The sequence below is a fragment of the Solanum stenotomum genome, chromosome 3, assembly GCF_019186545.1.
Source record: "Solanum stenotomum isolate F172 chromosome 3, ASM1918654v1, whole genome shotgun sequence".
Taxonomy (NCBI): Eukaryota; Viridiplantae; Streptophyta; class Magnoliopsida; order Solanales; family Solanaceae; genus Solanum; species Solanum stenotomum.
In genome coordinates, this window is record NC_064284.1 from 19,403,355 (window position 1) to 19,426,189 (window position 22,835).

At 36.7% G+C, this 22,835-nt stretch overlaps 1 protein-coding gene and 1 pseudogene across 2 annotated transcripts; both read right to left on the bottom strand.

Annotated features, from left to right (window-relative positions):
- Positions 1-895: 895 nt before the first annotated feature.
- On the bottom strand, positions 896-18,946 carry LOC125859548 (cleavage and polyadenylation specificity factor subunit 2). Of its 2 annotated transcripts, XM_049539317.1 has the most exons (18): positions 18,673-18,945; positions 18,297-18,465; positions 17,496-17,592; positions 17,122-17,248; positions 16,790-16,905; positions 11,871-11,965; positions 11,627-11,778; positions 10,356-10,410; positions 10,175-10,282; positions 9,513-9,765; positions 8,643-8,827; positions 6,552-6,644; positions 5,169-5,267; positions 2,275-2,406; positions 2,132-2,176; positions 1,497-1,664; positions 1,316-1,390; positions 896-1,216 (listed from the first exon to the last, which is right to left on the bottom strand). In XM_049539317.1, exons 1-18 carry the CDS (start codon positions 18,819-18,821, stop codon positions 1,115-1,117), a joined length of 2,220 nt encoding a protein of 739 aa, XP_049395274.1. In that variant the 5' UTR covers positions 18,822-18,945; the 3' UTR covers positions 896-1,114. The 2 variants fall into 2 exon arrangements, with proteins under 2 accessions (XP_049395274.1, XP_049395275.1); XM_049539318.1 differs by lacking the exons at positions 896-1,216; positions 1,316-1,390; positions 1,497-1,664 and adding an exon at positions 1,812-1,883 and having other exon boundaries at positions 18,673-18,946.
- Positions 18,947-19,771: 825 nt separating this feature from the next.
- Positions 19,772-20,763, bottom strand: LOC125858751 (zinc finger protein ZAT10-like; annotated as a pseudogene).
- Between the last annotated feature and the right edge of the window lie 2,072 nt (positions 20,764-22,835).

Consider the following 22,835-nt stretch of genomic DNA (forward strand, 5'->3'; position numbering starts at 1 on the left):
GTCAATGTATTAAAGATGTTATTCTCAAAATACTTGACAATGTATTAAAGGATGTGTAAAAGAAAAACGTAACAACTAATATGGGACGAGAAAATACTTGTCATTTCACAAAATCAAAATGAAATTAATTAAATTAGTGGATTGATAATTAATTAGATTTAAAGGAAGTTTCATGAGATAGAGTCTCAAGATAACAATTTTGATAAGTTTTTTTATTTTATTAGTAGAGCATATCAAGCAACTAAAAAGAACGACAAAGAACCAAAATCAATGTGTATATAATTATAAAAAACAAAATTTATTGAAATGGTGTGAGAGAGACATGACAACCATGCCAAAGGTAGGCAACAAAAAATATTATTTCCTTTGGAATGGAGTGATGCTAATTGATTTGGATCTATAGTATCTGAAAGACTTTTGAGTTATAATCATGTCATTTTTGCACCATCACATCTCCTTTTTATATATTATATATTGTTACAAATAATCTAGATAGTACAGAATTCTTAGCATGAAAGTCTATACAACTGAAACTCTATCTAAAATTAGTATTTTGATAATCCTTTGATTGTTAATCCAAAAGGCTAAATCATTTATGCACTGGCCCATCTTACCTAATGTTTGGTTCAGCAAACGAATAGTTGGATCATAAGTGAAGTAGACATAATAATATAGTTGCATTAATTTTGTCAACATTCTTTAGATTTGTTAAACCAAAACCTCTGTAGTATACTTGTTCCTAGACTCAAAATTAAAAGAAACAACAAAGTTTTCAACAAAACATTTCGACTAGAGATGCAAGTTTTTTATGGTAAAAATTTCTAAATTCAGCTCTGTTTTACAATTCTAAAATACGCCCAGACTCCAGACTAGTGATTCTTTATTTGCAAAAGAGTAATTCTAAATTTTCGTTAACTTTCATTAGCGCAAATACAGCAGCCTACATTGCCTGCAGGAAATTCTAACAATTGTGACCTTTTCGAAACCAAAGAGACGGTAAGTTACAAATAACTAGAAAAACAGCCACAGTCAAGACTCAAGAGCAACAAAAGAGGGGCAAAAAGGAAAACTGCATTATAGTTACAAGTACAAAAAGTTACTCTCTTCTTCAGATTTAGAGGGAGTAAAAATGTGAATATAGGTACTCTCGAATTTTATAGTACTCCTCTGATAATGGACCTTCAAGCACAATCTGCTGAATAGCTGCACCTCCAACCTACAAGAAATTTTCAAACAGAAGTTTAGTATGTCAAGAAAAAGGCTTCATTTTGCTAGTAATATGAAGAACACTTGAGGTATTATCAAAAGTGACAACCTTTTGACTAGCATCTCCGACTTTGCGAATGGTCACATACTCTCCGCAACGTAAAGCCCCACCACCAAATTCTACCTGAAAATGAAATTAGTTAGTCTTAACATTTTGCTAACCTAAAACCAAATCATGATTAGTAGTAGAAAATATAACATAAAAGAAAAGAGAAGAAAAATGAAAAGACCTGAACGCCTTTGCTGGCAAGAAACTGCTTGAAATCAGACATTTTTAAATCTCCGACGAGAACTGTTTTATGGGGTGGAGCAGGTCCGGAAAGAGGAAGTAAAGAGAACATGTCGTTTTCTGTCTTCCCCACTTCAGCATCAACCCACGCTATTTCATAGTCTCCAAGCTACAATTGCAAATGTAAACACAATTAAGCGGGGACAAAAGGAAAACAGAGACACAATAATGATCAAGATTAGTCTTTGTACGCAGCTTCCTGATCAAATGGAGCATCAAGTCTTACACACCAAAGACTTTAGTACATACACTTCAAATATCTATACCCATTTTAGTGTATGGAGTGTACAGAGCCCCAGCATTCGAGAACAAAAAGATAGCTACTGAACTGCAAGTGTCAAAACTTTTAAGAAAGAGTGCCTTGATAAAAACTTCATCAATCCATTAATACAACACATGAAAGGTGATTGACACAAGTGTGCTTAGGTAACTTTTTGTTTTAATTGGATGTGCATAAATTACTAACTCCAGCTGCTTCTATAAATGCACCAAGATAGTTCTTAGTTCACGTAAAGTGGCAGAAATTTCGTAAAGGAATCATTTATTCATGTCGTAACCATAATATATCCAGCTTACCTTCTTAAAAAGCACTTGGCTCATTAACTTCTCAGAAAGTTGGACCTATCATGGAAGCAAACATAGACCAAGGATGTTATACTAGTAATTTTGTTTACAAAGGTATAAACCACAAAAGGCACATATAAAGAAAGTAGACTAACCTTATAAGCACACAAATCTGAAGTCACATCAATGGTTTCTTCCAACTGGGGAGCATATACCTGTGGACAAACATGTTTCAGACAATGTTGCTTCAAATGTTCAGTGGCTTCAGCTGATCCATGCACCAATACCTATAAAACAGAATAGCTATTAAAACAAGTCAACTAGTTGAAATTGAAAGAACTAATTGTTTCACTGTTGAAGAAGAAAAGTAGGACATGGATAGACTAATTTATAGGAAAACAGGCAGAAAGTTCAGTTAATGAATATTATATAGGTGTCAAAAGCAGAAAGATATAAACATTAGTATCCAAAAATGACCATTTATCTGCTATTTAAACTGCTAATAAAAAAATACCAACTTCAATTAGGAAAATAGTGAACCAGGAGAAGTTGTAGTCAGCATGAACTAACTGATCCTTGATATTAAAGGATACAAGTCATTACTCTATTGAGCATTGTGAACACTGAACAACATAGTAATCAGCTAATATTAGACCCTCTATCATTTTATTTTTTTTGATGACCGTGGTGCCCAGGCCAGATTTCGCGCACCTCAACTAATTCCACGGGATACTTACCACCTCCCACCAACAACAAGTACCAGATAACTTTGTCCACCAAGGCAGGACAAATGGGAAGATTCACCTAATGTTTTTTGTATTCGTTGAGTTTTGACCCTGAGACCTCAAGGTTCTCAACCACTTCATTGACCACTAGGCCACACCCTTGGCTGCACCCTCTATCATAATTCGATGCATCACTTTTTTTTCAAATGGAGGATGGAATGGATTCAATTAGCCCTCGCAGACACTATTACCATTGCGTCCACAACTGTAACTCTCATTTCCAGTAAGTTTCAGACTAAGGATAATCAGTCATCATTTCAGCTTTACAAGTGAAAATAAAAAAAAAAAACTAAAATCAGTCTTTGCAGGAAATTTAAGTCAATTATGCAAGACTTTCAAAAACTTCGACTCAAATTGTTTGCAATACAACATTGGTGAAAAAGATATCCTTTGCTTCTTTAAGTAAAAAAGTAGCTACGAGTGGCACTGAGGTGAAAAAGATATCCTTTGCATCTACGATAATAGCTTGGTCAATAGCAATGAACACTTGATTTATGTGAGCTATAGGTCTTCTTTCTTTTTTGCTTTCCACTTCCCTCAGCAGATAGAGAACAAAGGCCAGCAAGGTCAGTTGACTCACCGGGAAAGGTTGGATAGAAATGCTTTTTTTTCCCTTTAAAGGTGGCAAAGTGGGGGTTGGAGGAAACAAACATAATTTTCTTCTTAAGTAGTTTAATAATGTCCAACAAAACTCTCTGCCAATGTATGTTAGTGTTCCACAAGTCTTTTGGCTAAGAAATAAATTTAACTTATAAGGATGAAGCTATACCACAGAGAACTAGCTGTCCTCAACCTTATGGAAGTGTTAGATCAGAAGAATAGAGTCCCCAGTTTTACTAAAAACAAGGCATTCTCCGGTCCCACAGGTTTAAAGATGCAATATCCTCTTATTTTTTAAGAAAAACCAATGAATCACCAAAATATTTCAGGAGGAAGATTGGCCATGGAAGATGCTCCGGAAAATCAAAAGTTCCTTATAAAGTGAACTGTTTTACTTGGCTTCTGGTTAAGGAAGCAGTATTGACACATGAGAACTTGAATAAGAGAGACTTTCAACTATGCTCTACATTTTTCCTATGTAGGGAACAAGCTGAGACAATCAACCATCTGTTTTTACATTGTATGTGGACAGACCAGTTGTGGAAGATGTTCGTCTGTCTGATGAAGATTAGGTGGGTGAAGCCAGGGAACATAAAAGGAGTGTTAAGCTGCTGGAACAAGGATGTCAAGGCAGCAAAACAAGAAGAGAGATGAAAGATTTTCCTTGCATGTATTTGGTGGACAGTACGGAAAGAAAGAAACAGTAGATGTTTTGAGGACAAGCAGAGCAACTTGTAGAAGTTTAAAATGAATTGCTTAGCTCTATTTTATTTTTGGTGAAAACAGAAACTATTAGATCAAACAGAAGATATCTGTGATGTTGTAGATTATTTATAGGAAAACAATAGATAGGTGTTCAAGTTGTAAGTTGTAGTAATACTTGTGAAAGGGGACTACATATTTTGATGTAGTATACCTGTGGATATACAGATTAATTGTTGGCATTATCGAAAAAAGATCAGATCACTTTACTGGAAATTCTTTCTTCAGGTTAGAAGAAAGCCTATTATCCAACTATGCCAAAAATATATTCAGAGCATGCATGAGGAATATATTTTTTCCTTTGAATGCTAGTTGATTAAGAAAAGCCTGAAAGCGTGTGAATATATGTCATAGATGCAAATTTATCAACTAAATATTTTATTTCTTTTTTATGACAAGGGAAACCCGCATATGTCATAGATGCAAATTTATCAACTAAATTTTTTATTTTTTTTTATGACAAGGGAAACCCGTAGCCGCTACCCTTTGGGTGCGTATAGGGTAAAACCCCTGCTCCTATGCAATAGCTCGCAAACCACATAGGAGAGGTAACCTGCACTAGGCAAGCCCGGCACGACGAGCTCGACCCAGAAGGCAAACCCCTTGCTTTCGCTGGCAAGGGGTTTCGAACTTGAGACCTCCAACATGGAAGTCCCAAGCCCAAACCACTGGGCCACCCCGAAGGGTTTATCAACTAAATATTAAATACCACAGAAAAATGAGAGCCATGTCATACAAGAGATGGAACTGTCAACACCTTGTAAAACACACAAGAACGATTGTGTTATTACTGATAATAGCTACTTATGAAAAGATGGTAAAAGTGCATGAAAGAAAACGTGATTCCCGTTTATATTAAGTCCACATATTTAGTAATATCAGTTAAGGAAAGAACTTCATACAAGCTTTAAGGGCGCAACATGAGCAAGAATTGATTTGATTGAACGACCATCAGAACGACCTTCGAAGTCCATGTATAACAAGGAACACTTGACTTGGACCTGTGAAAGGAAAAAAGGGAGCAAGGAAATTGAAAGGAAAACATATTATAAGGATGCTAATCAAAATATTCAGTAATTAACATCATGAATGTTTGCTGATGAGCAAGTGCAATCAGAAAAAAATAAATATAAGAAGAACGAAAAGATAGCAGCACACCATCTGAATTGAAGCTATAGCATGGGTACTATAATCAATTTGATGTTGGTCTAATGCTTAGGGTAAACTTGACAAAAGAATCACGAACTGCTCCAATTCTTTTGAGATAGGTGGTGACTGGTAAGGCAGATTGTCTAAAAAGGACTTCTTTTTAAGGTTAATGAATAGTGGATGTAACTGTATCTTTGTGACACCACAAAGGATGGATCATCAAAACTAGGCTTCAGAATATCTGGAACACATGTCAATTTCTAAGTGACATTTAACATTTCCACAACTGAAGCAACATTTTTAAGAGCCAATTTTGTAAGTAAAGAGTGAATTAAGATTCAGAGAGTTTGAAGATGCATCGATTGAAAGTCAAGATGACTTCCAGCTAGGACTAATCATATACCCCCTCCATCCAATTCCGTCCAAAAGAATGTGAGGGTTTGAAGTATGAGTGTCAATCTGTCTAAGCTACAGAGTGAATTAGGATATCGATTTCTCGAAGTCATTGAAATAAAATTATACCCAAATACTGTAAATCACAATTTTCATAATGAGAGAATTTTTAAAACAATTAAAAAATCTTAGTCAAAGAAAAAACCGTCTGATTCTCCAAACAGTGCTAAAGCCCAAAAATTTGGGACAGGGAGTAACTTAATGCTCAACAAGATATTCCAGAAATAACATAATCTTTTGCTTCTCATTTTGAAACCATCACAGGCCTGAAGCAATTTCTGAAAAGCGCAATAGCAGAGGATCAAGAGCATTAAACTTTGATAAGAAAATAACGGGCGTATTCTAGCATGGCACAGAATTTGGTTGCCCTATTCTATTGTCATTTGTTCTATTTGAAGGGACTATTAGTCCCTGCATTGCAACTTCGAATTCTACACTCAGATGGAAAGTGGTTTTGACTTTGATAAGAAGAAAATTAAAAAAGCAAATAACAGGCCTGCTCTAGCATGATACCAAAATTAGATGAATCTACTCTAATGTCAGATGTTTATTTTGAAGAGACTTTAGTCACTGCATTGTAATTAAGATTCTACTCTCTGATACGTTAGAGCGGCTTTCAAGTAAGCCTTTAGCTAGAGTCTGATGAGGGTCAAAAATAAATCAAAAAGCAAACTGAAACTTACTGTTAACTCAGAAGATTCAACTTTAGAGGGTGTTGTATCAAGGATTAGGTTAGCTGATCCTTCATCAAGTTTTCCATTGAAATCTCCATCAACCTAGCAGAAGATTAGAAAGATATCAAAGTCAAGGAACTAACAAAATAATTCGCCATAAAACTTTATCTAGTTGGATGGAGGAAAAATGTAACAACTAGGTACTCACGATGTGGCAGAGATGAAAATTTACCAATCTAATAAGGAACATGTCCATGAATTCTTAAGGTGTCAGCCCATGCTAGTAAGTTTCAATTAACTTTTTTTTATTAAGTAATAAAATTTCGTGAACATTGGGGATAACAAATACCATTATATAAGGAGTATACCAAAAGGTAGAATACTTCACAAAAAAGATATGGCTTTCTATAAACAACATCCAATCTTCTATACCTATAGGTACCTCATGGGTGCAGCAAAAGGAAATAAGGGATAAGAGGTTATTCCTCAAGTGCACAAAATTCTTCTCTATTACATCAAAAACTCTCCTATTTCTCTCTCCATAAAGTACACATAAGTGTTAGTGGAGCAACATCCCGCGCCATGCATCTTCTCCTCCCTCTTCTAACTTAAGGAAGAGACCTTCATTCTTCTTTACAAGACATAAAGCAATTACTTGTTTTTATGCTATTAGCTATTCTACTTATTCTTCTCCAAACAGGAAAAGCCGATTATAGATCTTGATCTTCCTAGTACTCTCTACTTGTCAACAACAACAACACCTCAGTCCCAAACAAGTTGAGCCGGCTGTGTGAACCCTCCTGACCATATTTCCCCATTTAAATTTATCTCAGGCCGACATTATACAAAATAAAAATAAAATGTACTAGAAGTTTTCTATATTTTCTATTGGCATAAAACCTCAAATAAGGCAAAGCTCCTATAAGGCATATGAACTAAAATAAATGTACTAACATGACTAAAATATATTCCCGACTTATTGATATGACAGATTTTCGTCTTCCATTGTGTCATTTCTTTTGCTAGTACTCTCCACTTATCACATGACATAAATGATACATGTGGAGATAGCCAGTGTTATGAATTAAATAGCAGGAAAAGTTTTAAATCCCGAAATGTGATACGGACATGGCTCCTTTTTTACCGTGGATGTCCAATGTCCATCATATATAGTCTTGAAGATGTGTAAACTTTTAAAAGAGTTAGCTTTATAGAAACCGTTTGGTTGCGAAAGCAAAATCTTTTACATGTAAATTACTTTACTACAAGCTTCATTCCCAAGTAGCATAATGATTGACAGGCAAATCACTCTTTCTTCCCATAAGAAACTTCGGGGTGGTTGGTTCACATGCTATATGTGGGAATTGCAAGGGAGGGATCATCTATGCAGTGAATAATAATGAAGAGATTGTTATGCGGTGATTAATAATGTAGGGATTGTTAAAATATGATTAATCATGTAAAGATTTTTAGACAAGGATCACTTACTTTAAGGGCATATTTGTCTTCATTATACTTTAATACCCGTACTACTAATACACGTATTCTATTCCATATTCTATCGCACATAAGATAATACATAGATTCATCTATAACTTAACATGAGTATTATTTCATACTGCCAACAAAACACTGCATAAAACTTTGCAAGAACTACTTTTTCTTGTACAGCCAACCGCGATGCATACATTATGCAAAGATTATACTATAAACCCTCTAACCAAATGACCCCTTATTGTCTATTTCAGACTGCAGGTTACACTTGTTAACCTCAAATTCGATTTTAAGCCAAATGGAAATAATAGTAGCACCTTCATAAGCTATGACATAAATAAAAGTTCAGGAATGTGAGAAATTCTAGATCAGAAAGTAGTCAAACCACCACTAATATGTATCCCCTTTTTTAAAAATATTGGGCAGTCCACCACTAATATCTATCAGATACTCTGACGAAGTGCATGATTACATTTGAACAATCTTCAGCAAAATGACTAGTTAAATTATCTGCACTGAACAACCAAACATACAAAGGAATACTGAAACAAACAGATAACTATGCCACTGCTCAATTGGAGGCACATAAAACCAACTTTAACTCACATGCATTAATGACTGCTCCATGTTGTCATCTTTGACCACATAATCATCTGGATTGATGACTTCACCAAAGTCATCCCACTCAGAGGTGTTATCATAGAAAGGGAACATTGGGGCTACGCTAGACGATGTTGTTACAAATCCATCAATCAGCACATCCTTGAAAGCACCACTGTGCAGACCAGAAGCTGTAAATATGATAAGACCTCTGATTAGCTTAAACATCAACACGTTAAAAAAAGAAGTCTGTGCATGGATACTAAAGAGTCAATATGTTGCGTGCTTACTTGTTCATATTGTGGTAGCTCATAGCTGATTCTCTTTTCTTAGAAAGAAAGAATATATTTAGATTCTCTCTCCAATAAAAAGTTGTAGATAAGTGTGCCTGTTATTTTTTAGCGTGATTATTATAGACCATTATTCTGATTATTCCCACACCTTTCAAGTACTTCCTTATAAGCAGTACCATCAGAGAGGGACTATTTCATAAATCTCCCTTCAATATTTTTAATTTGTAGGTTTAACCGAACCCAACCAAAATCAATTCAGGTAAACCTTAACCAGCAATATGCTGCCAGATTCAAAAGTGATACACAACCAGCAGTAATCAGCTATAAATATTTTGTTTATCCACGTGGGCAGTGAGAGTCGAGGTTCAGAAGAGCATTTCAGATAGAGGATGTGGACGAATAGTGAAGTGGAAAAGGCTGGCGCTCCATAAAGTAGGAGAAAGGATCCCACAGAAGGAATTCAAAAGTGCACAGACAGACAGAGGAACTTAAGTCTAGGATACGCAATTTGTAGAGAGAGGCATGAAAGGGAAGATAAGTGTGAAGGATATTTTCATTCACATATCAGCAAATTGTACTGTACCATTGGAGGAAGGATGTGTGACATTGGTGTCAACGGCCATGGGGTCATTTGTGACGACTTCCACCCCAACAGACGCTTTTGATTCCTCCTCTTTAACAAGAGTAGCTTTGAGAGCTTCTTCCCTTTTTATCCTGTTCTGCTCCTCCTCATAAGCAGCCAACTCCTCACCAACCAAGGGAATTCTACGTGACATGGTAACTTTAACAGCTTTAGGAGGTGGATCTGACTGAAGTATACGTGCCAATGTGCCAAACTATATTCAAGTCAAAGGAATCAGTAAAAACATAAGCATACAATTTCCACAAACCAAGAAGTTTTGAATGAAGATAATTAAAATGTTTATCAGTAGTTTAGTACACATGGCTGTTTTCTTTATTTCATGCAAGTTGAACAAAAGCAAGGAAAGGTGTAACCAAATTTCCAACAATGAAATGAGCTGTCACTACAAAACAAATTATTAATATCTCAAACAGTGAAATCCACCTAAATTACACATAGGAAAATACATGCATCAAGAAGTAATAAAGATATTTTAACAGACGAGTATCTTAAAACCTCAGAAGGGGTGAAAGCGACATGTCTTACTCTAAATTAGCATAAAATAGTACTGGTTGCAATCCCAAATCTTGAAACAGGATTAATTAATCGGAATATAAGCACACCTGCCCTCTCTCGGTGAACATAACAAGATTCTTTGGATCAGCTGCCCATTCAACAAAGAGGTCATGCGAAAATCCAGCTTCTAAACTAGCCATGGAAGCCATAACAACCTACATATCATATACAGATAACTGAGAACACATAAAGATGACTCCTCATTTACTAAAGATGATTGAAGAGAACCTTCGGCCCAGGAGCTTCTTCAAGAGCACTCTTATTGATCACGAGCTTAATTTTCCTGCATATGTTGTAAACCCTCCATTAGACTTCTAATCAGTACTATTCTAAAAGAGCGAAATTCCAAATCAAAATATTGAAAGCCAAAATAGCCCTATAAAATTAAGTGACTATAATACCCTTCAATTGATAAATAAATTATCCTTCATAAACCAGTAGGTTAACAACATTCTCTTCTTTGCAGTAAAAAAAAATGGAGAATTTGAGGAGTTGCATTGAGTAATTCAGTATAGACTAAATACAATTGACTGATTTAATAATTTGAAGATGATTCCAAAAGAATTAAGAGTAGCAATAATGCTTTTATTTGTCTCAGGTGCAACAAAGGATGGAAGTAGCACTGACTTCTTTGATTGCACGGTCAATGCATATGCAACTGGTAAAAGAAAGTGTAGAAAGATTCATGATGAAAATAGTTCGAAGAAAGAACATGTCCGCTGGCACAAGACTAGAAAGACCAAGGTTTTGATGGAGATTTGGACTCCAACAGGGATGTCAGAAGGTCATGGATCATTTGGGCACTGATAAGAAGGTGAATGTGTGGTTTCAAAAAAATTGCCCAGGTAGTACGCAATTTGATGATGCAGTTGCATCTTCCTTTAGAATTCAAGGATACAGATGAACGAGCTTATCGAACAGATCCTTATTATCTTATCATTGTCTATTATTTACATTGTTTCTGTTTACAAAATGCAAATACTTTCAACTCACGAATACATGTACTTTGACTAATTATATCTACCTATGAGCTAATTTTCCACTGATACTTATTTCTGCTGTTCAGAAAATAAAGTTGCCAAAGAACCTCTGCAGCCTTGTGATTTTAAAACTAAGTGCAGAAATGGAGTACCCACATGCTTGGCTGGAGAATCACAAGCAGCTGATGCAAATAACGCTGATAATTTTCTGTTGTGTAACAAATCTATTGGTTCTTATTCACTTCTTTACAGTTTTTAATCCAACCTTGGCCCTTCTTCTGACTACACTGGTAATACTTGCCATTTACCACAAGGAAGTGCTAACGCAACCTCCGGAATTTCGAAGCTGGATAACTTGTAATTGGATAGACAACTGACGGTAAACCCTAAGAATGATAGACAGATGAAAGTAAACCCTATCCTTGGGGTTCAATAGCCTCAGAGAATCATCATTGAAGCACGTCATTTCATTAACTAGAATCTCTGAGTTTGACAACATGTGAAGTATACTAGCCTTACCTTAAAAGAAAAGCATTATCGCGAGTGTGCTCAAAAGATTTTGCAATTGAATCGCTCATCCACTCAAGGAAGCTCTTTACATAGTCAATAGTACTTGAGGATACATATGATAGAAAGTAGATGGGAGTGGACAACTGTTTTTGTGTCCAGTGCTGCAATTTCACCAAAACCAGAAATCAGAATAATTAGTTAATAAGTTGCAGACAGCAAGAGACTAAGAGATGAAATACTCTCATGTACGAACCTGTTCCAATGTCAGGATGAGCTCCAAAACTCGACCAGCAGTATCAACAGGTAGTAAAACATTTCCCCCTGCATTAACAGTTCTCTCTATGGCATCTGTGGGGAAAAGACAAACAGATTAGACAAGAACCAAGAACCTAAACAAAATTATGACCTGCAGCAACATAAAAGAAGATATAAGGATCTTTTTACTTTTCTTTTTTTGAGAAAGCTAAACTGGTATTATAAACAGAGAAGTACATCAATAGTGTACTCCTGTAGTAATTACATCAGAAGTATAGAGGGGCTGTCAAAAAAATCTAATCACCAATCTCCCCACAAAAACTATCTAGAAGTAGGGTGATGTCCCATGGGTCCTTAGGTACAGTATGGATACACCAAAAGTAAAAGGTCACTAAACAGTTCATTTTAATGCTTTGGAAGGGGATGCTCTTGTTCTCAAAACATCTCTGATTTCTCTCCCTCCATATTGTCCACCAGATGCAATGCAGGCAGGGACAATCTTCCATCTCTCCTTGTGTCCTGACTAATTTCTATCTCTATTCCAACATGCTATAACTTCAGCAATATTCCTAGACATGGTCCATCTAATACGCCTCCGGCTAATGAAACACTGGCATAGTTTCTCAATCACTTTACAATGCAAAAAAAGATGGTTTATTTTTCACAAAAAAAAAAAGATGGTTTATTGTCTCAGTCTCAGATTCACAAAAACAACATCTGGAGCATAACTGTCCTCCCTTTTCATTAAGTTGTCAAGAGTCAAAAAAAACTTGTCTTGCAACAAGCCATGTGAAGCAAGCCACCTTATGTGGTATCTTTCCTTTCCAGATCATCTTCCATGCCACAATTCCTTGGTTTGAGTTGAGATGTCTAGTAACTTGTAGACTGATTTCACCTTTAACGTGTCATCTTTATCCAACTTCCATATCAATTTGTCTTCCTCACAGGTGAGGTTATTGGCTTGTTCCAAGGTGTTGCAGAATTGAGTCATTCTCTCCACTTCTCACTCATTGAGGAGCCTTTTGAAGGTCAAATTCCAGCCTTGTTCATTTATGACTTCTAGAATTGTAGCCATTTTCTGGCTTCCTGCTGACTAAGAATGTAAATGTCTGGGAACTGTTGTCTTAAAGGTGTTTGTTCCACCAATATATCATTCTAGAACAAGGTTTTTCTCCCATTTCCCACATTGATAACAGAATTACTCCACATTCTTGGCCACTTATTTCTAATAGTTCTCCATAGCCCCACACCATAAAGAATATTAACGTCTTTAGTAGTCCATGGTCGTTCCCTTCCATATCTTGCAGCAATGATTTCCTTCCACAAGCGCTGATCATCTGTTGCTAGTCTCCATAGCCATTCTAACAAAAGGCTCTTATTGTGAGCTTTCAAATTCTTAATTCCAAACCTCCCTCTCTTTTGTTGGTTGTAACAACATCCACTTGACCAAATGATATTTCTTTTCTCCTTCTTGATTACCTTACCAGAGGAAATTTCTTTTGATAGCATCAAGCTTTTTAATGATCTTCCCCGGCATAGGAAAGAGGGGCATCTTATGGGTTGGCATGGCCTCAAGAACACTGTTGTTCAATGTGACTGTACCACCCAAGGATAAGTATCGACTTCTCCAATAAACCTACTTCTTCCCTTCCTAACCATTTCCCCATTTGTGTCATCTTCCCCAAACCCCTTCATCATTTTCCCTAACCCTCTTCCCTTTATTCCCCCCACCCCCCGGCTGTTTCGTCTTCTTTCTTGCTGCAATCCCCTCCCCTTCTACATTTTTTGCTCCCTATCATTGCTGAAAATTATAGTTAAACCCTCTCCTTTTTTGTCCTTTTCCTCGATATGATTGAGATTTGTGAAGATGCAAAAACTCTGGGACATGAAGAGTTTGGGTATGTGTTGTTTGTGTGTTGTGGCAAGGATTTTTGAGGTGGTAGCCATGGTGGAGTATTCCTTTGCAAAGATGAAGAAAGGGTGTTGTGGTAGAGAAGGTGGTGCAATGGTAGTAGCTGATAAGGGCTTGGCTCTTTAGCCCGAAAATGGCATAGCAGCGGCAAAGGGTTGGCATGAATTACCTTGTTTTGGGCCTACGTATGGGATGGATCAATCATATTGCCTAGTTGACAACAAACCCACAAATTGGTGCGCCATGGTATGGCATGGGCGTTGGCGGCACGAGCAATGACACGATAGCATGTGGCATGTGCCAAGGTCAAACCAAGTGTGGGAAAATCAAGGTGGACCGATGCCAAAGGTTAAAGAAGACTAAGACAAGGCAACACAAAGTGAAAGCTAAGGAGTGGCACGAGGAAAACAAGAGTTGGCATGAAAAAAGTGAAATGCAGCCAAGACGTGTGGCAGCATGACAGTGGCAATAACAAATGAGCCAATAGTGGCCATTATCGCGAGTGAGGCCTTAAGCTGCTCGGACTCTTCAAAAATGTCAACGGGTGCATGTCGGATTCACCAAAAGTAGTGTATTTTTGGAGAATCTGACACGGGTGTGACATCAAAAGTGAAGAGTCCGCGCAACTAAGCGAGTGACAGTGACGCCAAAGTAGGCCTTGGGTGCGCGCAACTGGGCAACACACACATATGTGAACGGCTAGTGGGTTTCCTTTTTGTAACTCTTGTTTCCAAATTCCTTATTTCTTGCAGCTCCTTTGTAATTCCAAATGTTGTAAGTGAAAGGCTGGCATATGAGCTATAAATAGGCAACACTATTAATATTAGTTAGGTTCTTTTTTTGACGAAGTACTAATATTAGTTAAGTTCTTTAAAGACATTTAGTTACATAAACAAAGATTTTGTCAAAGTTTCCCAGTTTTGGTGGCCCCTCGACCTATAACATAGGGTTGCGTCGGGTTATCCTCTTACATTTGATTTTGTTTTATCATACGGGTACTATTCCACGATATTCACGTCCTTTTTTGTTAGGAACGTTGCATCTTTTCATGATGCAGGTTTGAATTCTCAAAATGATGTGGTCATTCATTAGGTATACCTCTCTTATCTCCAACAACTATACTGAGCCCGCTATAGTCTAGCGGGTATTTTCGAGTTTAGTGTGTGTGGGTATTAAGTGTTCAAAGTCCTAGAAGCTCTGTGTACATTGTGGGTCATGTTTTTAAGATTATAGCCTTCCCATTGTAATGACGAAGATATGTATAATGTCTTGAAATGACTTTTAGGCCAATGAACCAAATGTAATGATTAAATTTCCACTCAGATTTATTTATATCATTGAAGCAAGCATATTTGAGTCTAGGAGAGAAAGGATATGTTGGTTCACTTGATCACAAGTTTAAGGCATCGAATGTTGTGTCCCGCTGACAAGCAACCTCTTCTGCTAACTCTATAATGATAGAGGTCATGTTGCTTATGTATGTCAGACACGGCCTCATAACCATATTCAAGCGCGTGATAATTATGTTGCACGCTTCCAGAATAAGTCAAGCTTTATGGGTCGTTGACAGTGGTGCAACCCACCATATTGCCTCAGACACACAGAGTCTAGACACTATGCAAGACTACCACAATTCGGAGGATATCGTCATGGGAAATGGCAATAACATTCCAATTTCTCATACTGGTAATGTGAAAACTAATGCATCAAATCACCAATTCCATCTCCACCATATTGGCATATCATTTGCTCTCTCAAGTGGCAAAAGGTGGAGGATTTGTGGCTTAGGTTGCAGGTTTAAGCCCCACATCATGCATAGCGAAGCCTGGTATTTAAGTGGAGAAGGGTAGAGGGGCAGGCCCATTATCCACCGAGTTTAAAAGGTTGTGATTGGTCCAAAGGGCAGGTCACAAGCGGATTTCTCAGTTATAAAAAAAAACTAATCTGTGCCTCTAAGTTTTGTCAAGATAATAACACCTCTATGGAATGTTTTCCACATTTTTATCGTGTGAAGGATATTACTATAGGGGCGCTATTGGTTCGGGGATGGAGTAAAAATGAGTTGTATGAGTGGCCACTAGGCGATGTTGATGGTCCTCCCAAATGCAATGTCATTGTTTCATACCACCTGTGGCATCAACGATTAGGACACCCTGATCGTTGTGTTCCAAATAAATTTCTACATGATTTTTCCGTTATAGTTTATGATTTCAAAACTAGTACTGTCTGTAATTTGTATTATAAAGGAATGAACATTGGGCTTAACTCAATCACAAAAGCTAGCTCCAAAGAGGAGGATTGTCCAAACAATATTAAGAGTTCAAGGAGTCCATCCATCTCCAAGGTGGGATTTCATTCATCACTCCACCCCACACCCCTCTGCAAGCCCAGACACTATCCGGTACTAGAAGTGTGAACAATCTATCAACATTAGGAAACAAGAATTGCGATGGGTCCTGCTATAATACCATGTTTAGTTTGTACTTATCCACTTCCTTATCTTTTTTTGAAACTATCCACTTCCTTATCTTTATGATTGTTTTCACGTAGGTTTCTCCATTAACTAGATTTTTTCTAATGCTATTATTTTTACTACACTGGCCATACAAAAGACTATATAATGATCAGTAAAACTTAAGTTCATCTGCTACCATTATTTTTTACTCTTTAAAGGGAATATGATTTGACAATCTAAAAGTCCTCCAAATACACAGTTTAATAATTGTAAAACTTAAACAATGTGTTGTGTGTATTTGTCACTTTCCCTAACCCAATGAAGTCTATTCAAAGTTCTTCAAATTTAAAACTAATGATCTTTTTTCTTTTGAATGTGGATAGGGAAGAGCAAATGATAATCTGAAAGTCCTCTAAATAAGCAAGTTAATAATTGTAGAATTTATAAAATGTGTCATGTGTATTCTGTAATTCCCCTAAATCAATGAAGTCTAAAGGACAAGCAGTTCTGAGAAAAAAAAAAAACGAAAATGAAAAGGAGCAATAATTACCCAGAAACTCTTGGTCCCTTTGGCGCCTAGGAGGTTGATTGTTTAAAGCATTAAAAGCATCTGTTATTAGAACAGCTGGACGGACAAAAGATTCTAAAACAGTTCCGTTCAAATGCCTGAAAGGAAAAAGTTAGAGATCATAATATTAGGATCACAGTAGAGCTAAGTTGCGCGGACTCTTCACTTTCGATGCTGCACCCGTGTCTGATTCTCCAAAAATACACTACTTTTGGCGAATCCGACACGCACCCCTTGACATTTTTGAAGAGTCCGAGCAACATAGCAGTAGAGTAGAATCATTTAACTGGATAACAAGACTGTTCTAGTTTTACCTTTCTTTACGGTGATTGAAGTCAACAGCGTATATGACATCCTCCCCATCTTTTGTTATCCTCCAGGTGGTACCTCCTAACAGATGACCAGCTACCAGTGGAGCAATCACGATTCCTTCTCCTTTTCCTATAATAAAACAGCAGTTCCATTTACTAATTAGGGGATGTTGTAACTACTTCAAAATGAGTTGGTGGTCAAGACTTGCAACCAAACAAACTATTAAGAAGCAGTTGAATTTTTACTCATCAATGTCATGGGTAACTTTACCTTCTTGACAATATGAAGGATGATACTAGATTATACTTGATATAATAAACCACAATACGGACATGAGTTGAACTCGATAAAAGTGGCAACAAGAAAAGAGACCTACCAGACATGTAATGATTTTGAGAGTAGGTTAATCTGGTCACATTTTGGAATGCTGAATCAATGTCATCCAAGGTGAATAAATCAAACTCTGAAACTTGCTGCACAAGAGGAGAGTGTCAATGGACTTACTTCTACACGATCACACACTCAAAAGTAACAAACACAAATGATCTTGTCAGACACTGGACTTTTAGTTTCTCAGCAGCCAAATATTGTTCTATAGGTCCTGGAATCCCAATAGAGGCGTGCTCTATTACTTCCACTCTCTTTTTTCCTTCAAAAATTCTGAACCCTGTTAGTATAAGTGAAAAGTTATATCAAATTAAGTGACGCTCAAGTTAGTATATTTGTGACTGATAATGGTTAGTCACATTTACCAATCTTATTTCCAGAGTTCTTACTTCTCTAATTTGAAAGGGTTGGCTAGCATTAACGGACATGCTATACCAAGTAAATAGTATCTGAAACAGTAATATGAATTCCTAGTTTACTATGCAAATAAGGAGAGTGAAAGTTAATTAATCCTTTTTGTCAATGAGTAGGGAAGGATTCATGATAAATTATCCCTATAACACATATTCCAAGTGTCAAACATTGTTTTTTCTATAGCTTGACATAATTCATTGCAAAGCTAAACATTTATACACAACATCAATGTCAAGGACCGATGCTCAACATACAGGTGAAATGTTCGATTATATAGCATATAAGCTAAAACACCCCACAATTTATAGACTAAGGAGTATCAACAGATAACAATTGCATTGAATAATTCATAGATAACGCCAGAGTAAAGCGTCACCTTCCGTGAGAGATACTGATCATACATAGTTAGTAACCCTAGCCTGTACACTGGTTCTGTAGCATAAATAGGAGCAGAAAGACCGAGTTGTTTCATGGCATAGGGCAAGGCACCAAGATGAAATGTATCAGAGTGTGAAATCAATACAGCATCCACCGTTGAAGCCACCCTGAACATCAATGCAAGATATATTGTTTCAGCACAGGATAGTTTAAAGCAATCAATAGATGAAGAATCAATCCAATAACAAACTATCTGTTGTCAAATGCACAAGCTAGCAAACGATTTTACACTTGTTTGGCTCCGAGAAGTAGCAAAATTATATACATTGAAGTGAAACGAAATGAAATTGATACTGTGTTTGTTTGTGGAAGACCTGGAAAGGGGTTGAAGAAGAGAAGTATCAAAGTGGTCATTCCAACCACAATCGACGAGGAAATTGAAGCCATCGATGGAGACGAGGTAAGAGAGTGGGTTCTCATTAAATACTCCACACAGTGGCGTCACCTGAACCGACGTTCCCATGCCGCCGACGTCGCTCTCCGCTTCTCTTTGCTTAATCCCACAGTGAGTCGCCGGACTTGGTGAAGAGGGGGGATGTAGTAGGGGTTTTTGTTTTCTCTCCCTCCTTTTTTTTTGGTCTTTTACTGTAAGGTATAGGAGATTTGACAAATTATAATGAGGAAAAATCTCAAATGAGAAATAACAGTAATGATAGAGTAAAGATTTAGAATTTTAGATAATAATAAAGAAATTACAAAAATATATAATGTAGAAATTTATCTTCGGTCAGTTCGATTCAATATTTTTTAGACATGTTAAACCATTATATAATTATTAAGATATTGATTTATCGGTTATTAATCATTATCAGTTTGGTTATCGGTTTAATTGTTAAAATTTAATATTAAAAACTCATGAAAAAATCACTTAGAAACAAGGTAACAAACCAAATAAACCATGCACATGAACCTTCGGGGTGGCCCAGTGGTTTGGGATTGGGACTTTCATGTTGGAGCTCTCAAGTTCGAAACCCTTTGCCAGTGAAAGCAAGGGGTTTGCCTTCTGGGTCGAGCTCGTCGCACCGGGCTTGTCTAGTGCGAGTTATCTCTCCTATGTGATTTGCGAGATATTGCATAAAAGCGGGGGTTTTACCCTGTGCGCACCCAAGGATAGCGGATGCGGGTTTCCCTAGTCATAAAAAAAAAAAAAGGAAAAAGGATGAATTTACCCCCGAACATTGATAAATGGTACGTCTATGCCCTCCGTTATACTTTGGGTCCATCTCCGCCCCTGCCGTCCAATTATCGGTACACACATGCCCCTCTCACTAACGACCCCCTCATCCTATACACGTGTCTTAATCCTAATCGACTACCCGTTTGATCATTATTTTTAACCCATAAACTAACAACCCGCCCCATAAATCCATACCCACCCGATTCCTTCTAAAATATTCAATTAAAAGATCGTTCCTATCTCACAATTCCTCCTACTGTAATCTGTTTAGTCCATGGAAGAATTCTCTTCACTTCATCATCACCATCTTTCATTTTTTCCGTTACTTCTTTTTCAATCTCCATTAATTCTACACCAACTCTACTCATTTCTCCCTGTCAATTTTCAATTCAATCACTACAAAATCAAAAACACAAAAAATTTGAGAGTTGAAAAATGAGAATTGAGTGGAATAATTCAAATTTTAGAGGTAGAGATAGCCGAGATTTCTTCGCCGAATGTGGACTCTCTACCTCATCCTCACCGGAACCAAATCCAGGACAGAATTTCGACAACGCCGAAATGTTCAAGTCAAAATCACGGTGGCTGATTGTAGACCCCACGCCCTCCGACGTCGTAACTTCGACACTAGCGCTAACGCTACTATTAGCGTTACCGCTGTCGTAGTGACACCGTTTGTGTCCTCCCAAAGCTTGTCCAGTAGGAAAACACTTGTGGCAAATCGAACACTCGTGAGTCTTCCACTGTCGTTACCGTTACCGGAGCTAGTAGTTTCGATAGTATTAGTAGTAGTAGGGGTAGTCAACTGATCACCTCCTCCGCCGCCACCGGCGACGAGTTTCCGATGACTAGCTTTATGTCCTCCTAAAGCTTGATAAGATCCAAATCCCTTACCATAAACCGAACACTTATACAACATTTTCTCCTCCATCTTCTCCGACGGCGCGTGGATTTTCATCACTGTCACCGGCGATGGTAGAGATCGTACCTGATTAACAGAGTCATCGCTCCGTGCAAGCATAATCAAACAAAGCGCCAAATATCCCTCTTCAGTCGGCTGGCGATCCATACTCCGTGGCCTCTTAGATCTCTTCCCTTTAGTCCAATTCTCAAGGTACCGAAGCTGCTACTGACCTTTGCTCTCAAATTGAAACGTCTGCGGATTTGAAGTATCAGTTGGAGAATTCAAAGCTTCAAGGGCCATCTCAATATCAATTTGATTGAATTATTCGTTTATAATGAGACCCAGAAGATTTGGGTCTTTTAATTGACTTAGGATATTTTAGAGGGAATCGGGTGGGTATGGGTTTATGGAGCGGGTTGTTAGTTTATGGGTTAAAAATAATGGTCAAATGGGTAGTTGATTAGGATTAAGACACGTGTACAGGATGAGGGGGCCGTTAGTGAGAGGGGCATATGTGTACTGATAATTGGACGGCAGGGGCTGAGATGGACCCAAAGTATAACGGAGGGCATTAACGTACCATTTATCAAAGTTCGGGGGTAAATTCGTCCTTTTTCCCAAAAAAAAAACATGCACATGAGTTTGTCATAATGCATCTTACTCAAAAATAAACATTATCACATTGTAGAATAATCGAAAGTTTGAGACAACCTAAAATAAAAGTATTAAACTACACTTCTGAGTTCTAAGTCAAGGACTTTATATACCAAATGGTATGAATATAATTATTTAATTTAATATTGAGTTATTGATTAACCTGTTAACAAAAAACTTCAAACCGTTAAGAATCGACAACTCAATAATAAAAAAAATCAAAATTATTAAAAAAATTGCTAAACCAATAACCCATTACAAATAAATCAATATTTTTTTTCGGTTCGAATTAACGATTTTGAACGACCTTACTTTGAACTATTTGTTACTTCTTTGAAAAGCACTTATTTGTTAATTCTCGAAATGATAATATATGTAATATTATCCATATTTTATTTTATATAAAAAAAATCATGTATTTTAATGTGAGAGTTATTTAATATTTAGTCACTTGGGGTGTGTTTGGTGAAAAAAAATCAGTTTTGATTGTCTAGTTGGCTGAAATATTTTTTCAAGAACCTCAAGGAAAATGATTTTTCTAGAGGAAATATGAAAAACAAGTTTCATAATTAACATTCCAAATTATTATCTCCTCCACAGCCTTTTACCGCTCGTTGACTAGGTACCCATGCCACTCCGACACCCATCTCACACCTCATCTCCAGCCGTATAACATTTTCCTAAATTACATATAACTAGTTTTGAAACAATAATTGCATGTTTGAATTGACTTAAAAGCTGGTCAAATTTACTTTCAAGATATTTTTAACTTTTGAGAATGATAAAGTTAAAAATAACTCTAATAAATTTAAAATGACTTTGAAAAAGTTAAAAGCAGTACTCCCTACTTCATTTTTTAACTTTAAAGTTACTGAAGTTTGACTTCTTAAAAAACTACTATTTTAAAGTTTAACCAAAGAGACTCTAATTCATTTTTGAAATATTAAAAAGTAAATTAAAAAAATCACTTATTTTTCAAGAAAATGATTAAGATGATAATGATATTCACAAGTCACCGAAATCTTTTCCTCACAAAATAGTTGCATTCAAAATTACATGTCTATGGGACTAATTGTTTGATTAATTCAACGAAATTTGCACGGAATTATTATATTTTATTTAGTTACTATTGGGAAACTAAGGTGGATGTTTATGCTGCCAAAAAGTTGCTCAAAAATATTACTTCAAAACATCCATTAAATATGTACGTTATGTATACCTTTGTGGCTCATAATTCACATGTATTATGTATATCTTAACTGCATACAACAATATGATTTTTCAACTATATTTTACTATTGGCATTGCATACCCTTCAGGGTTACAATCATATGCATACAACAATATTGACATGTAAAGGTCTTCTTTTTTATTGTAGAACTAAAATAGTTAGTTACAGAACGTGGAAATCATGCACTCCTTTTTATTTTTCCTTACTTTCTACCGAGTAGCTATGCACATGTCCGGTAAAAAAGACCGAACCACGAGTTTATTGTAAGACATTAACTGCATTTCTATACAAGGTTACTTCCACAGCTTGAATCAATAACCTCCTAGTCACCTGCATTTCTATACAAGGTTACTTCCGCAGCTTGAATCAATAACCTCCTAGTCACATAACAACAACTTCGCCGGTACCTGTTGAAATTCATATGAACCATACAGCAAGAGAAGAAAATGGTGGTCTATAGTTTCTACCTCTGCCTCCAAAATAGAATTACCAGTTTTCCCTAGAAATCACT